Source organism: Clinocottus analis, unplaced genomic scaffold (assembly GCF_023055335.1).
Source record: "Clinocottus analis isolate CAN_PGR_092001 unplaced genomic scaffold, fCliAna1.0.p SCAF_12, whole genome shotgun sequence".
Lineage (NCBI taxonomy): Eukaryota > Metazoa > Chordata > Actinopteri > Perciformes > Cottidae > Clinocottus > Clinocottus analis.
Window position 1 is genome coordinate 18,052,840 of NW_027175843.1, and position 16,773 is coordinate 18,069,612.

Genomic DNA, 16,773 nt, shown 5'->3' on the forward strand with positions numbered 1-16,773 from the left:
GCCTGTTTATTCCCCGTTTTCTACGCATAATTGCACATTGCAACACGGACGATTGGGCGTGCGGTTTTGATGGGATGATTGACACGGCGTGCAATGCTTTGCATGCAGCGGCCATGTGCGGCTGCTTCTTCTGTTGTGGGCTCCAATCATACTAGTGCAGTGGTTCTCAAACGGTTTCTGTCACGCCCCATTTTGGAGGAAGCAAAATGTTGGGGCCCCGACACCATGGGAACAAAATGGTCCAACCTTCTCAGACTCCTCCATCTGTGCTTTTTGAATGAATAGATTAAAGAAAATGGAAATCCCTTTCAAGTAAAGCAGATTGCTCCATCAGACAAGTGCAATCACTTTGTCAAAACAATGCAAATAAAGTTATATATGTGCAAAAAATAACTCATATTTGGCAAAAAGATTACCAGGAAGCAAGTTGTATCCCTGTTTTCTCCCCATAGTCTCATGTTGAAGTGTCCTTGAGCAAGACACTGAATCCCCAGAGCTTCACAGCAGCACAAAGCTCCTTCATTACTCAGGATGTTGGGTAAAATGCAGAGAATAATTCCCCCACTGTGGGATTATTAAAGGATTCTTATAGTTTAATATCTCCTCCAGAGTCTGAATAACTTTGTTCCAGTATGTTTGAATTTTCTTTAAAAAAAAAAAGTTTTTTTTTGAAGAATCTGCATCTCCCCCCCTGCACCCCACCTGTAATACCTCCGCACCCCACTAGAGGGTCGCGCCCCACAGTTTGAGAACCACTGTATTAGTACAATGCATGTAAATAGGAATAAAAACACTGCAACATTTGTAAAATATAGAGTCTGTGACGAATGTGTGCAGGGAGAGTTTGTGTAGCTATTTCTTTGCCTGATGTTGGTGCCGTGAAGGGAGTCGTAATGAATTGATGAACATTGTCGAGAAGGAACTTTGCTGCAGTTTCTAAAATTAGGAGACGCTGCTCTGAAACCTGGATGTCTATTCTGAGCCTTAATGACTGATTACGACCCATTAAAACTCTACTGCCTCACTTCCCCTCCTCTCCTCGTGCCAGAGGGTCACGTTACTATTCTTTCGAGGCCAGTAAAGAAACTGTTTCTTTACTTTTTTGCCGTCTTGCTTTGTTTTTTTTGTTTTTTTTAAAATTCAATTACATTGAAATTCCTGGAAACATTAAAACGCAGCGCTTCCTGTTGCCAGAGAACTAAACCCCCACGTCTGCTTTTTGAAGCTTTTATGAAGCACGTCAGTAACAAATCATTATTCTGTTCCATTAGTTCCCAATAAAGTCCAAAAGCCATCAGGATGAAATAAAAAATGAACGGCTCATAAACAAAAGGTGGATTTATTCACTTACGTCGAGCAGCGTGTGTAGATGCTGGTCCTGGAAAACACTGTGGAGGAAATCTAGATCCTTTTCACTGCAGTCTGTCAAAGCGTGGATCTCCTCTAGACTGTCCAACACCTGAGAGACAGCCCCTGCAAAACAAACACACACACACACATATATATATATATATTAGAGCAACGGTCCATCAGTCACCTCGCGGCTCTCTGAATGCATTCACGGTGAGCAGGCGCATGCACTGAAGCACTTTCTCTTCACTAGAAGCAGTAAAGATAAGGTGCTGCAAACAGAAAGACGGCCCAACAACAGAACATTTAAAAGGGTAACGGGCACCACGACACACACGGGGAACCAGTGGATACCTACGTTCTGCTGCTAGTAGTCCTAGCAGGTGGGAAGCATTCATGGAAACAGACAAACAAATAAACAGATTGACCGTTTTTGCCAAAAAAAATGGACGTCAATATCAGGGTTAAAAACAGCAGAGCCCAAGCAAAAATGCTTGGGCATTAGAAGTGTGTCTGCATGTGTTGTTAAACACCACAATGGGAAGGATAAAAGCGTTGTGTAGTATTGATACTTTGCTTTTACGGCGTCGATGAGCTCGCTTTAAGATCAGGGCTTTAGCGGTTAGCTCCTTTGTACCAAACAGTCACGGCACACAAGTCTCGGGCCGGAGAATACTCAGAATCAGCTTTAGTGGCCATGTAAATTTGCACATACATGGGTTTTGACGCCGATTCACTTTGCTCTTCGTAAGCCAGGATTCATAGAACCGTGGTTATCATTCGTAACTTTCGTTCCATTTCATCCTTACTGACCGGCAGAGTTCTTCAGTGTGAAATACTGCCTCTGGCGGTCATCCAGGATTCACAGAACCGTAGTTACCTTCGTAACTTTCCTACTCATCCTACGATTACTGCGGTAAATCCAGCCGCCGCGCTCGGTGGCCATACCGCACCAAAACGTGACTCTTTGTGTGCCGGTGCACACCCGCAGTGATGAAAATGACAAACGGAAGAGGCTGCATTTCCTGCTCAAACACTCATCACATCCCGGCGTGTGTGTTTTTTTGTGCTGCTGGTTTGCTATCTGGATGTCGTGTGAAATACAGCGAGATTAAAAAACCCGCTCGGAGAAGTTAGAGCCTCTCTCTCTCTATCTCTGCAGGGCCCGACGGAGGAAAGCAGAACTTCAACCAGAGAATAAACAAGAGGAAGGAAATCAGAGGGAGGAAGTGTGTCGAGATGAAAGGATAACAAATAAGTTGCTCGTAAGACGACGAGCGGTTCTCTCTGTGTACCTGAGGAGGTGGGGTCTTCAGAGAAGTCATGGAGCTCCTCTGGCGGGTCTCCATAAAAGGAATTAAACTTGTGACTGGACACCGCAGCCAGAACAGCCCCCTGAAACACAACCACAAGAAGCATGTCATCCTCTGCACAGTGCACTTTATACACTCAGCGAAACCGATTGCGCAATACTGTCGTCATATTTTTGTGCCTTATTTGATGCGTTTTCTTACACTTTTAGCATTCATACCAATGTTTTTTTGGTATTTCTTTATTCTAATTTGTTTTACCTTTAGTTTATTGTAATTCTGCGTGAAAGGAGGAGCTAGAAAAATGTACTTTCTATTGTACGAGGAATACAAAATAAATAAAAACACGAAATATCTTGAATCATCTGACATGCGCTAATGGAGTCTTAAAAACAAGCCTTTAATGCTGCAAACCGAGACGATGCCTGCATACACGTCAGTGTCAGTGTCGGTGTGTGTGTGTGTGTGTGTGTGTGTGTGTGTGTGTGGATGCAAACCTTCAGCTTCCTCCTGGAGTTGAACTTTCTCAGCTGTTCCACCGTCTCCGGCAGGTGGATCTTGTAGGCATATCGGTCCCTCTCCTTGGAAATCCGGCAGAGAAATGAACATTGTTTACACAGGTGAGGGCTTAAAGAGAGAGGCGCCGCTGATTTCACACACAAAGATCAGTTAACTGGTCATGAGGAGAGCAACAGCTATATGACTGCATTGTCTGGCTTTGTCGAGTCTTGTTGAATCCTTCGGGTTTGGAACCAGACGTATGACAGAAACCCAGCGTTGAAAACTGGGGGTGAAATCTTTTAGGAGGATTTAACGGATGCTGCTTTAGAGTTGAATGATGGGAAATGTGCGGACCAGGCGCTGAAAGTCAAGATCTTTGAGCCTCTGATGCATCAATTCCTGTTTGAAAAAAATCAATACAGCATAGTATCGCGATATTTTGGGAGGCGATATTGTATCGATACACGGAAGCCAAGTATCAATGTTTTATTTAATCAATTTTAAACATTTTTGGTTCTAGACAGTAAAATCAATGTATTTTTTGTTGACAAAGCTTTCCTTTGGAGACAATTTGTGGTTGAAAAAAAGCTAATAAATCGCAATATAATCGTATCGGGACTTAAGTATCGTGACGATATCGTATCGTGGGACTTCCAGTGATTCCCACCCCTAAATTCAACGTGTTAAAAAGTTAATTCAGTCGGGTATTTAGGGTTTCAGTATATCACGAGAAAGTTCCAGTGGCACGTGTGCTTAATATTATTTAGGCTAAATACTGCAACATATAAAGCAATAGCGCTAACACATGTTTGCTTATTGAGACATGACATTTAGTGACAGAAATGTATCAGGCTCTGACTCACCGGCTGGCAATATGCCACAAATATGTATCAGTGACATGTAATGGTGTGAACAAAGCTGCTATGGCTGATGTGAATAGGTCCAAAATGATGAAGTTGAGTAATGATATTCAAGAGGAGGATGCTTAAACCGTGATTCCTCTTTTTGGTGTTGTGGGAAGTGAACATGGTGTGCGTGGTGTGGTGCTGCGTTCAGATTGTTGTGGTGTATAATTAAGGGGGAAAGAAGTCAACAACAGCTTCAAATGGACCTCGCAAACAGGAAGTGGGTTCGTCTAAACTCTAGCATTCGAAACAATGAGAGTAACCGACTAAAAGTGTCGCATTACAAGCAGGGAGATGCCCCTTAAAAACGTGGAGATTTGTGTCAGGCGGTTGAATTGTCATCCGTAAGTACCCCTCCATCACTGTCCACGGGAAGACGGCACAATAAAAGCTTCCGCTGACAACAGAAACACCGCTGTGCCGGCGCTCGCTGTCACTGTTTTCCTGTGTGGAGCGCCGCGGCGCCCGAGCGTCTGATCGCTACGTGGCGGCTTTGGGGCTGACGTGGTTTTCGCTGCGCTGCTGAAAAGTTTCTCAAAAAATAAAGGTCTAAACTTTTGAATGCACGTCCTGGAGACCAAAGCAGGGAACGCTTTTTCCAGAGTTTGGAGTGGATTTGTTTCCGTGTTGCAGGCCGTCACGAGCGAGTAGAGATAGTAATGTTGCAGCGCGGCTGAAAGGGTCTTCGGTGACGGTGCATCCAGGTTCAATCTGCAGCGGAAACCCCAAACAAACAACATGAGCACGGCTGCGAAGTGGCACCGCTCCGCGTTTACCTTCAGCCAGGGGTGGTTCAGCGCCTCGTAGACGGTGATCCTCTCCGCGGGGTCCAGCATCAGCATGCGCCTCACCAGGTCCTTGGCGCTCTCTGAGATTTGGGCCCATTGGCGTGGATTCATCTACACACAACGGATATAAAACAGAGAGTTCAGGGAACGCAACCGGGTGGGAGGGGGGGTTTCTGGGATCGGTCCCCGTGCACGTTTGACTGCAACCCGACGAAAAGTTTTAACTAGAGAGAACGTTAGCTGCATCCATTATTCAGCCTGCACTTTCTCTGTCCATTCATTTGTTAGCAAAAAAAAAAAAGAGAGCCAACCGCAAAATGCTGCATCAGCATAATGAGAGGGTGAATATCACTCATTATTCCAGGCCAGCCCTCCTTAACAACCCATGTAGCCGGTTACACCAGATACAAAAGCCTTCATGAGCTACTTTTGTTGCGTTACGCATTTGTAGCAGTTTGTTAAAAAGTGAAACCAAATGCTAAACAGTGTAGCTCCTATAAAATTAACCAAATCCACCGATTTAGTGCCAACTATTGGATTTGATTTTGACGCGCTGGTGCATTTGCAGCCATTTTGGACACGTCCGTAGTTGTTTTAATCAAGCCGGAGATGCCGGCGGCGTCAGGAATCCCCGCGGCCGATAGCTCATAATTAAAGTGTAACTGATGCGACATAAACAAGGAAACTGTGTACCTACAGCTACAAAACCAGGAAGTTAATCATCACAACGGGTAATGATCACAACGTTTTCCCTCCTAAATAAGTTGGACAAATGTGGGAATTTGTTGCCGACGACCTTCGGCTCTGACCTTGTATTTGCCCTTGCAGATGGCTTCAAACAGCCGCTCCTTGGTGCCGTAGAAAGGCAGGCAGCCCGAGAGGAGGATGAAGAGGATGACGCCGCAGCCCCACACGTCTACAGGTTTGCCGTACGGCTCTCGCTTCACCACCTCGGGGGCCATGAAGTGGGGAGTTCCTACCCGGCCTGCGGCGAGAGAGAAGTCAGGTCAACACAGCGTACATCACTCTTAAATGGTTCAAAAGCTGCCTAAAAGAAAGTCTAATTGCTGTTTTGTAAGAGTTTTTTATGGATTAGTGTTCACGACTTTCTTATTTTAACTGTTATATCAAAATGTTTATCTGTTTTTACTTCAATATCCCTGAACAAACGCAAGCCACGCTTGCTCTCACATGCTCACACGCGCTCACAGACTCGATATGATTACATTATTTTTTCTTTTGTTGTCTATCGTATGCATTTTTCATTTAATGTTTGTAATTTTGTAAAATTGTAGGTGGAGGCTTCAAATGAGCCGTGTTGGCTTTTTGTCTCTTCCTGCACTGTGATGTTTATTTATCTCTGTTTTTATTGTTTTAATTGTGCAAATGAATAAAAAAAGCAAAAATAAAAAAAGAATACACACACACAGTGACACAATGGTGCTAAATTAAACTTCTTCATTTCTTTTAAATCTCTATTTTCGTGGTCCCTGAAGAAGAAAAAGGAAGCGTTTTTTGTACAATTCAGGAAACTATGTGTCTCCTATTGCTGCATAGTGAGAAGACAGAAGAGGAAACAAACATTAGTGTGGCTTTCACTCTTATTTCTGGATAACAGCTACAAAAAAAAACAGCCTTTCGTTATGTTTATACCTGGTGTTCGTTTTGACGCATGTAAAAAAATATCAAAGAGGAGGAAATCTCCGGGGTGCGAATTTTTGCAATTTACATAATGTGGTCTGCACTTCATACATAGAGCAACACACTGCATGTTTGAGCGTTATATTTTTGCACCACATGCAGGAAGTGTTGTTATATTTGCAAAACATCATTTCCAGTGTCACGCACTCCTCGCTGGAAAAAGGCGAAGCGTCGGCCGGCGTCGGCCGGCGTCCTGCCGGTAAACACGACACGCACAAAAAAGGTGCGAGGGCCCCGTTCATGATGAGGTGTGTGTTCACGATGAGGTGTGTGTCCACGATGAGGTGTGTGCGGTTGCGTTCGCCGTACCTCCGGCCACCAGTCCCGACTCTCCGAGCTGGATGGCGACGCCGAACCCCCCGAGCTTCACCGGAGCCGAGTTCTCTTTGGACGCCAGCAGCACGCAGTGAGGCTGAAGAGAGAGAGAGAGAGAGAGAGAGAGAGAGAGAGAGAGAGAGAGAGAGACTCGTCAGTTGATGCTAATTAAAGAGAGACTTAACTCGTATAAATAAAATAAATCAACATGTGCGAGACACACCCCGAAACCGTCACCCACCACGACCACACACAGACACGCAGTCACTGTGGGAGGATCGCAGCAGAGGAAGGCTGATGTGCATTTAAAGTTTCTGCTTCAGTTTGTTTTTTAGTTACAATCCAGCAATTTGCTCATTTTTAAACCGCAGAAGATGTTCCCCACGACACGACGAAATCAGGGGGGGAAAGAAAATATTAAAATTCAGTGACTGCTGGAGGAGAAATGAATCAACTTGCAAATTATTTTCTCGTTAACAACCCCTTGTGCGGACAAATGATTTGCTTCAAGTTAAAGCAGCTTCTCGCATCCTTTCACAGCCTCTCTTTGGATTTCCTCACAGCTCACTTCAAGTTAAACATTCGTGGTTGTTTGAAAACGTCAAACACACGTGCGGTTGCAACACACATATGCACGCGTATCCGACACGCATGTGACCCGACAGGCAAAATTGTCTGTTAATAACGCCTCTGCTCATAACACGGCGGCGTGGTTAACGTTGGATTGCAGATGTGCGATTCCTCTGACCCTTTGCCTGGTGTGTTTAGGTTCACGGCAGATAATCTCTCCTGGGGTGGCAATTTAAACCTGGCTTTACTCCGAGAGCGCCGCTTTAATTATTGTGAGGGCATACGGTGGTATTTTGGGAGGCTTTTCTTTTGCTTCTCCCTGCACGGTCGGCTGCACTCGGCGGATACCTCCATATTATACCCGGAGCCCAAAGTGGAAAAAAAAAAGAAGCATATTGTGTCCATACAATTGGAGCGTGCTGTGTGATCCCACAGCTCGCTCTCGTGTGTGATCAGAAGGTCCGCCCTAAGCTCCGCCTTCCTCTGTATCTCAGCGCCCAGTTCTGTGAAGGAAGGAGGGGGGTTGACCACAGCTGAAAGTTTTTTGTTTTTTTTTACTGTACAACATCACATTCTGCACTTCAGCATTCGTTCTGTATTCCTTTTCGACAGCGCCGCTGAGAGGGAAGCAACTGCGCAGAACTGATCTCATCTGAACTTTAAATATTTTGTTAAGTTGAATGCACAATGACAGAAGGAAGGGACCGTGAACTTTATGAAGGCAGCGTATTGCAGATGCAGTTTCGAGGGGACTGAACAGAAGTGACCGGGCAGGAAAATAACAAATAACTACAAAAAGAAGAAGAAGAAAAAAAGGGGATACGACTCTGCGGCAGAATTTGTGTGCAGGAAGAGCAAACATTTCCTCTCCAGACATCAATGACATGGTGAGTACTTTGACGAGCTCCACTTTGAAGTGTTTCCAACGTTTCTCAGTTTGTTGCAAGACGAGGGCAGCGAGCTGAGAGCAAAGCGAGCGCTTTTCTTCCTTTTTGCTACTGTTTGAGTTACTGATCTTTCCATACGAGCTGACTGGACGTGCACTGCTGGTTGCTCACCTGGTTGGATGCATTGTGTTTAAAATAATAATCCTAGAGCTCATAGACGATATCAGGCAGAAAGTAAAGTCTTGCTCACCTACACAGTTATCAATGCTGCTGGTCAGCTGGTGTTGTATGTGATTATTGAGGGCAGGATTAAGGCTGATTTAGGGCTAATCCATACAGCCGGACCACACAAGCTTGCACTAATGAATCCAAAACGTCATCATCTGAAGCACAAAACTCCTGAAAACACTTAATCCCAAAATACTCCACGCTTCTTTTCTCCCCGTTTCGCAGGACTGAGGATCACGAAGACCACCATGACAGAAACCACCTCCGCCGCGTCCGCCACGACCACGTTCCAGTCTCCCAACAGCTCTTTCTCTCTCACGAAGACCGGCGACACGAACCTCACCGCGACCCAAGAAACCTGCGTGGATTACGGCGCGCTGCAGAGCCTGCTGGCGGTGCTCTACACCGTGATCTTCGTGCTGGGTCTCGTCGGGAACCTGGTGGCTCTGCTGGTTTTCTTCTGCGTCCGCTCCAAGAAGAACTCGGTGCGGGTGTTCCTCATAAACATCGCCTTCGCCGACCTGCTGCTGGTGGTGTGCCTGCCGTTCAGGATACTCTACCACAGCCGGGGCGACGTCTGGACCCTGGGCCCCACCTTGTGTAAAGTGGTGGGCAACCTCTTCTACATGAACATGTACATCAGCGTCACGCTGCTGGGGTTGATCAGCGTGGACCGCTACCTGAAGATCCACCGAGGCGCCGGCGTGCAGCACAGGCTGCGGTCCACGAGGCGGAGCGCGGGCCTCTGCGCCGTCGTCTGGATCGTGGCCCTCGTGTTGACGCTGGTGCTCCTGATGTCGAAGAATCACTCGCAGTCGGACAGGTTGGTGACGCCTGCAGGGATGCACCCTCTCAAGGGTCCTTTATGCTCGGGTTTTACGCAGAGAGGCAACGCGTCGCCCCAAATTTCTGACTATCCGACAAAGCTACGCGAGCCGTTCGCAAAGGCTGTGATTGGTCCGCTAACCACGTCCTTTCTGAGTCTCGCATTTCCGGTTTCATAGCGTGATACCGCCATTTTTAAAAAGCCGTGGCAGAAACACGAACAATGGATCCCGTTGAAGAACGTTTGGCTGAAGAGGTCCTGCAAACATGAGCGTTTATATAACCCGTCTTTTGACACGCAGATGGCGGTGAATTCATGGAGGGAGATATCGGTGAACGTTGCATGGGATAGTCGACTCTAAACGGTCGTTGCGCCGCCTGCTGTTCTGGCGGATGGAAAAGGCGGGAACCAAAAACCAAAACGAGTCCGTCGAGGCAACTGCGTGTCAAGCTGTAGTTGCAAGCGTGTCTATCGTCCTTAAGACCATGCTGAAGTACTTATATCCAAGAGATTGAGAGTGGTGCTTTTGAAAGATTCTTTGTTTTTGCTACTCGATTAAAATCACCAAAAATGCGTTCGTCCACTCCGTTATCTTTAAAGTTGAGGACAGCTCTTCTTGCTGCTTTCTATTGACAGACTCACTGATTCCAGCTGCCATGTTCCTGTTTTCCAGGTGTTTCCACTACAAGGTGCTCCAGACGGCGAAGTGGAAAGCCTACATCAACATGTGCATGCTGGTTGTCTTCTGGCTCGTCTTCGTCTCCCTGGCGGTGTCTTACGGGAAGATCGCGCTCAAGCTCCAGAGAGCGTCGCGGGAGAAGCCGGACCTGCCCAACGCCTCCCGCTACACCCGCACCGCCAGGAAGTCCTTCTTCATCCTCTTCCTCTTCACCGTCTGCTTCGTGCCCTACCACTTGGTCCGGGTGTTCTACATACAGACCCAGATCGCGGACACGTCGTGTTTCTGGCGGGGCGTCGCCGACAAATCCAACGAGGTGGCCCTGCTGTTCTCGGCGCTCAACAGCTGCCTGGACCCCGTCATGTACTTCCTGCTGTCCTCGTCGGTGAGGAAGGAGGTGCTGCGCCTGGCGGGCGCCGTGTTTTGCGTGCGGGACGTCGGCGGGGTCAGCGGCAGCAGCTCCGGCGTCGATACGGACGGCAAGAGCGGGCGGACGGGCAGAGGGCCGGCCAACTTCAGCTTCAGCAGCCATTTGAAGGAGAAGGCGACGATTGAATCCAGCCAAGACGGACCGTGAAAGAAAGGCACGGCGAGACAGCGAGTCTCCACGGTCCACAAAGTAAACACGACAGCAACCACACCGCCGAGGAAAACAGGGCGGCGGCGGCGGCGGAGTGACGTTGACTCTCGCTCTCCTCAGCATGTGCATCCGTTTGCTGCCGCCGCCTGAGCGAATGAACGCTGACGTTTTTCGCCGGTGCAACGCAGGAACTAATCTTACGGGATCATCACATACATCCTTTCATCTGCAGCGAACAAACATGCCTGATAGAAATATAAAAAAGGTGGAGCAACAGCAGCTCCATCAGTTTATTCATCCTGTCTGAGCGAATTAAACATATCTCTGATGTTAGCTCCCGAAACGTGTATTCTAACTGTGTCATTTTGTTGAAATGTGCACATGTGAATTGTTTTATTTTAAGCAACAACCTCCTATCCAACAATTTAAGATTATAGCTTCTTTTGTGTGTGTGTGTGTGTTTGTGTGTGTGTGTGTGTGTGTGTGTGTGTGTGTGTGTGTGTGTGTGTGTGTGTGTGTGAACATTAGCAGGATCGGATAAAGGAGATGCACCTTGTACTGCAATTGTGTTTTTATAGTTGTACTATGCTTTAGTAGGTACACTGAAAAAAGTGATACTTTGGACTAACCTAAAAAAATCACTCTAATTTGTTACAAGTAAATTTATTAGTTTTTCCCAAATCATATTTTTTGATTTAGTTAAAACCAAAAAATTTAATTAAACATAAAGTAAAAAAAACATTTACACAAACTAATAGGATCACTTTGTATAAAGACATTTTTTTCCACTTTGGTATAACTTCATTTTTTTAATTTGGAAAAAACTAATTTTTATTTACATGAAAGCAAATATTTTACTTTACAGGAAATTGATTAAAATACTCTAATTTTGTTACAAGTAAATTTATTAGTTTTTCTAAAATTATATTTTTGGATTTGGTTGAAACTGAAAGATTTCATTAAACATAAAGTAAAAAAAATACACTTACACAAAGTAAAAGGATCACTTTGTAAAAAGACATTTGTTTCACTTTGGTATAACTTATTTTTTTTAATTTGGAAAAACCTAATATTTTTATTTACATGAAAGCAAATATTTTACTTTACAGTAAAGTGATTAAAATACAACCAAAGTAATATTTTTTTACTTTTGTCGCAACCTAAAATTTTGATTAAATATAAATCAAAATATTACTTTTGAAAAGACAAAAATTTCATTCACACCAAACAAACTAATTCTGAAGAGCATAAACCATGTTTGTTTGTTTTACATTCATGCAAGGTCACAGAACACTTAAGGCTGTGGCGCATGTGCATTTCTGGGTTTATTTGTGTCCACCCTCACCACACGAACACAAGAGGAGTTCCAAGAAGACAAGTTCACAATGTGTGTACTCGGCACTAGCGGTGACCCACAAGTGAGAACAGCGTGAGATGACAGGAACCGATAGGGATATATATATATATATATATATATATATATACACATGATGACATCTCGACCAAAAACAACAACACACATCGGACCAACACAGTGCTCTGCTGATATGGATGATGCATCATGTTGAGGTAGTTCACACTAAAGTCTTTGAACCATTAAGCACCACATGTTGTTCGTATGTAAGAGAAAAACAGTTGCACACAATTAAATACTAAGATTTCACGCACAATTTCAAAAATAACTACGTTCATTTCGTATAATCTCTTGATTTTTTTCCCCCTCAAAGACAAAAGCTACAGCCGAGCTTTGTGGGTCTGTGAGGCCGTACATGCTAACACTAGCAACGTGGTCAACATATTAATGCTAACATGTTGCTGTGTAGCTTATCTGAACCAAAAGTTATAGTTTTACTTTTAAATAAGTATGTTCTCTCCGGACTATATGAGCGGAGGCTGGACCACGATGTCCCCCCACAGAGCTAAAGTCTTTTTTTAAGTACACAAAGAAGTAAAACAGAGAGGAGCCGACAACAGCTGGAACCAGAGAATCGATCAATAATCACATTTGTTGATTCACTTTCTGGTGATTAACTGAACGATCAATTAATTCAGCTCAAGAAGAAAGCCTGAACTTGATCAGGGACAGGGGCTAAAGTTAATTATTATATTTGCCGGTGCATTAATGTAGCGTAAGCAGTGAAAGCTGAAGTGCAGATGGAACCACAATGATGGAAATTGGGATCAACCCACAAAAAAAAAAAAAAAAAGGATTTGTGAATTTATTTACTTCAATCTGAATTGCAGTCGAGCTGAAACACAAACAATGCACCTGTGTGTGACCCCGCGGACGGCGAGCGCTTTGCAGGAGGACGTGGACGACATCAAAGCCGGACTTTCACCGCAAATTACGATGATCACAAGCTGACAGAGAAGCTTTCACCGAGATGAAAGTGTCGCGCATCACCGCCAGAAAACCACTCTTTGTAAAGTAAATAAAGAAATAAAAAGCTTTGTTCTCCTACTGAGGACTGGGTCTACACTTTGTATTGTGTTTACTTGTCCTCAAAAGCATACACAACAAACTGACACTTTAAATAGCACGCACACACACACACGCACACACACACACACACACCTCCCTCAGCTGCAACTGGAGCAGCAGTGCCACCACAAGGCGGAATCGAACAACCGGCAGCGTCTCGATCACGACTGTGTAGTTAAGACTGTGTGTTGCATTTTGTGAAAAATAAATAAGTCAAACCTCGAGGAGGAGGATTGCAAAACGTGTCCCGTAATATTCAATGCAGCGCACCGCTGTCGGCATGCACCCGATTTCATGTCGGGCTTATTAAAATACACACAGCGCGTACTTAAATACACACAACTTCTTACCCGTCGGTTTGTCGCTTTCCGTCATCAGGTATATATTAATTGAGGAAGTAGAAACTAAGATAACATTAGTAACACCAACCCAAACACACACACACACACACACACACACACACACACACACACACAGATGAGAAACCAGCTCTGAAGTTTGGAACAAGAAGTGACAGAGAAGCTTTTGCGTCGAGCCGGCCGCCGCTCACTGCCGCTGACCTTCACCTGCTTATTTGTTTATTTGTTTATTTGTTTATCGTTGACGTCTTTGAAAGACCCCGTCAGCGTCACAGGTACGTAGAGCTCCATCGAGACCTGGAGGCTCTCGTGGATGCGTACTCTCATTCGTTGAATGTTAATCGCTTGTAATAACGTTAAAAAGAAAAACGAGTTGAAAGGAAACGCTGTTGTGGAAATATTGCACGACGGGAAAATCATGTGTCACTTTCGCCGAAAGTGTTTTTCCACTTTCACACGAGAGGCTCAGAGACGAGAGCAGAGGAGTTACTTAGAAGCGGCAATCTGCTCGACCGCATTTAGAATACTAAAAAAAAACAAAAAACAAAGGAAAGTAAATGAAAATTTAGAAGGTAAAAAAAAAGAGAAGATAATATCTTAATTCTAAAATGATGAAAGGCGTTAACGGTTTTCTTATTCCTGCTCATTTGTCTGTGGTTAAGTACAAGCTGAAATGACTCATTCTGCATATCTATCACGATCACACACAGAGGAATTAAACTGCCAACCTTTTGAAGTTGCTGATGGAGCGTTTCTGTGCGTCTCTCTTCCTCACCATCTTCCTCCAGATCAAATGGAGTACACGCCGCCCACTTTCCCCCCGGCCAACGGTTCCCTCTCCTCCTCTTCCTCCTTCGTCCTCTCCCTCTGCCCCACCGGCGCCACGCTCTTCTTCCTCCCCGCCGCCTACACACTCCTCTTCCTCGCCGCCCTGCCGGGCAACGCGCTCTCCCTGTGGGTGTTCCTGCGCCGCATCGCCGCCGTCTCCCCCGTCCACGTGTACCTGTCCCACCTGAGCGTTTCCAACCTGACGCTGGCCCTCACCGCGCCCTTCCTCGCCGCCTACTTCGCCCGGGGCTCCGTCTGGACGCGCGGCGGCTTCCTGTGTCAGCTGGTCGTGCACGGCGTCACGCCGGTGTTCTACGTCAACATGAACATCAGCATGGCCATCCTCACCTTCGTGGCCCTCGGCCGCCTCGCCGTCCTCATCCGGCACACCCACGCCGCCCGGCCCAGCGGCTGCGTGACGCTGCTGCCGCGCGGCTTCTTCGACCGGCTCACGCGGGCCTCCTTCGCCGGCAGGGTGTGCGCCGGCGTGTGGGCGACGGCCGTCGGGTCCACGGTGCCGGTGACGGTTTACTACTCGGTGAGGGAAGCGACGACGGGCGGGGGCGAGGCGGACGCGCCGCGCGGCGAGGCCGCAACGGGCGGCTGCGTGGAGGCGTGCTACAGCCCCGCGGTGGAGGTCGGGGGCAGCATGTCCGCCATGCTCGCCGTGCTCGCCGTGGCCACGTTCTTCGCCTTCTACCTGCTGGTGCTGCTGTCCTACATGACGGTGTCGCGGCACGTCAGACGCTCGCGCCGCGGCGCGAGAGTCACCAACTCCCACCGCCTGCTGGGCCGGGTGCTGCGCAACATCGTGGTCATCCAGGTGGCTCACGGCGACAGCGTGAACGCACATCATGAAAAGCAAATGTCGTCCATGTCGTGTACCTGATTCTCTTTTTCTCAGGTTGTTCTTTCGGTGTGTCTGCTGCCGTACCACATCTTCAAATCCGTCTTCATCTCTTTGGCAATCGAACATCATCGCCTGACGTCTTCGCCCGGCCCCAGCGGCCGCAACCACTGTCACCCACTCGCCACCTTCGTGGAGGTGCCTGAATATCACCTCGATGCAAATGCAACGCTATTCTGTACCAGCTCGCGGAGCTGCAGGGCACGCAGTGACGATGACGAGTTTCTCTCTCCTCTTCCTCCTCCAGCTCAAGAACTGCCTGCTGCTTCTGGCCGCACTGAGAGGAGCGACAGACCCTTTGATGTACTACCTGTTAGACAAGACCTTCCGCCGTCAAGCCATCAGACTTTTCACAGGCGACCGCAACCAACCCGGAAGCAGAGAGGCCTGTTCGTTCACGGGAAGTGACAACCAGAGGACCGGACACTTGGAGGAGAGAACCGTGGTTTTAACTCAAGGAAGTGATTTGTAGCCGGCCTAATGTTTGCTTTTAAACGAAGCCTGAGGCTTAAAACGAGTAACGCGATGTGGGTTGTGAGAGGTTAAAGTCTAAATGAAATGATCGCAAGGCCTCGTCTAGGCGTGTCACTTCTTCTTTCGCAAAAATAAAAAAAAAAAAGTGTTAAAAAACGTGTCGTTTTCCAACGCGCAGAGGAAATGTTTGTTCGAGCAGCCGCCGTGTGCAACAACAGGCTTTAAATATTTGATACCCGTGTGTGCTCAACCTTGTTCCGTAATTGTGTTTAAATTATTGAGGGGGGATTACAGACTGTGCGCTGGTGTTTGTGGAGAAGGTGTTGAAGACTGTATCGGGAGACTTATTTTTTGTTGCAAGAAGACAATGTTCTGTGAAGTGTGGCCCTTTGCAGATGCGTGTCGCCCGAGGGGCTTGGGCTTTGCAGACTGAAGCAGATACACACACACACAAACACATGCATACGTACAGACACAGGCCAGAGGAAAAACACACAGCACGCATAAAAGAAATGGAGCCGGGGGAATTCACACGTAGAGAGGGAGATGGAAGGAAGAGGAGAGAATAATAATGAGTGATGTGCTGAGCTACGAGCCACACTGTGGACCTCTGCTGCTTGTAATGTTCTGCAGCTGGAGGGAAACTATCCCAGAAAAAGTCTCATCTTTGTATCAGGAAGAGGTGGACACAAACTCGGGCTTAAGAGAGAAAAGAAAAAGAGTACCGACGCCGTTTTTGTTTTGCATATTGAAGCGTTTACGTCAACGCAGAAGACGACACAATGCGATTCATTGGTCAGTGTGCCTGACCAAGGAATGAATTAATGTGTATATATATATATATATATATATATATATATATATATATATATATATATATATATATATATATATATATATATATATACATACACACACACACACCCACACACGCACATACAAGCATCAAACACATCCTTTGATGCAGGTTGCAGGTATTTGTAATGAAGCCAAACAGTTGGGGGAATTATTTATATACATATGTGTGTGTGTGTGTGTGTGTGTGTGTGTGTGTGTGTGTGTGTGTTTGTGTGCGTCTGTGTG

The 16,773-nt window shown here is 46.3% G+C and overlaps 3 protein-coding genes across 13 annotated transcripts in view; 2 read left to right on the top strand and 1 right to left on the bottom strand.

Annotated features, from left to right (window-relative positions):
• Positions 1-16,773, bottom strand: part of caska (calcium/calmodulin-dependent serine protein kinase a) — a 105,337-nt gene that overhangs the window by 28,448 nt on the left and 60,116 nt on the right. For 7 of the 11 annotated variants that reach the window (XM_068572857.1, XM_068572853.1, XM_068572856.1 and 4 more), the window contains exons 6-12: positions 6,865-6,967; positions 5,664-5,839; positions 4,843-4,965; positions 3,158-3,241; positions 2,646-2,745; positions 1,709-1,726; positions 1,352-1,473 (exon numbers count right to left, since the gene is read on the bottom strand). In XM_068572857.1, the coding sequence (XP_068428958.1) occupies positions 1,352-1,473; positions 1,709-1,726; positions 2,646-2,745; positions 3,158-3,241; positions 4,843-4,965; positions 5,664-5,839; positions 6,865-6,967 (726 nt within the window). The remainder of the gene's footprint in view (positions 1-1,351; positions 1,474-1,708; positions 1,727-2,645; positions 2,746-3,157; positions 3,242-4,842; positions 4,966-5,663; positions 5,840-6,864; positions 6,968-16,773) is intronic. The other 4 variants (XM_068572855.1, XM_068572858.1, XM_068572851.1 and 1 more) reach the window with 1 other exon arrangement.
• On the top strand, positions 8,819-10,637 carry gpr34b (G protein-coupled receptor 34b; the record flags this gene model as incomplete). Its single annotated transcript, XM_068572979.1, has 2 exons — positions 8,819-9,378; positions 10,055-10,637. Coding segments are annotated over 2 exons (1,143 nt in total), but the record flags the coding sequence as incomplete, so codon positions are not given.
• Positions 14,275-15,688, top strand: LOC137783184 (probable G-protein coupled receptor 82). The gene is made up of 3 exons (XM_068572981.1): positions 14,275-15,132; positions 15,214-15,354; positions 15,464-15,688. The coding sequence occupies exons 1-3, from the start codon at positions 14,275-14,277 to the stop codon at positions 15,686-15,688; spliced, it is 1,224 nt and encodes a 407-aa protein (XP_068429082.1).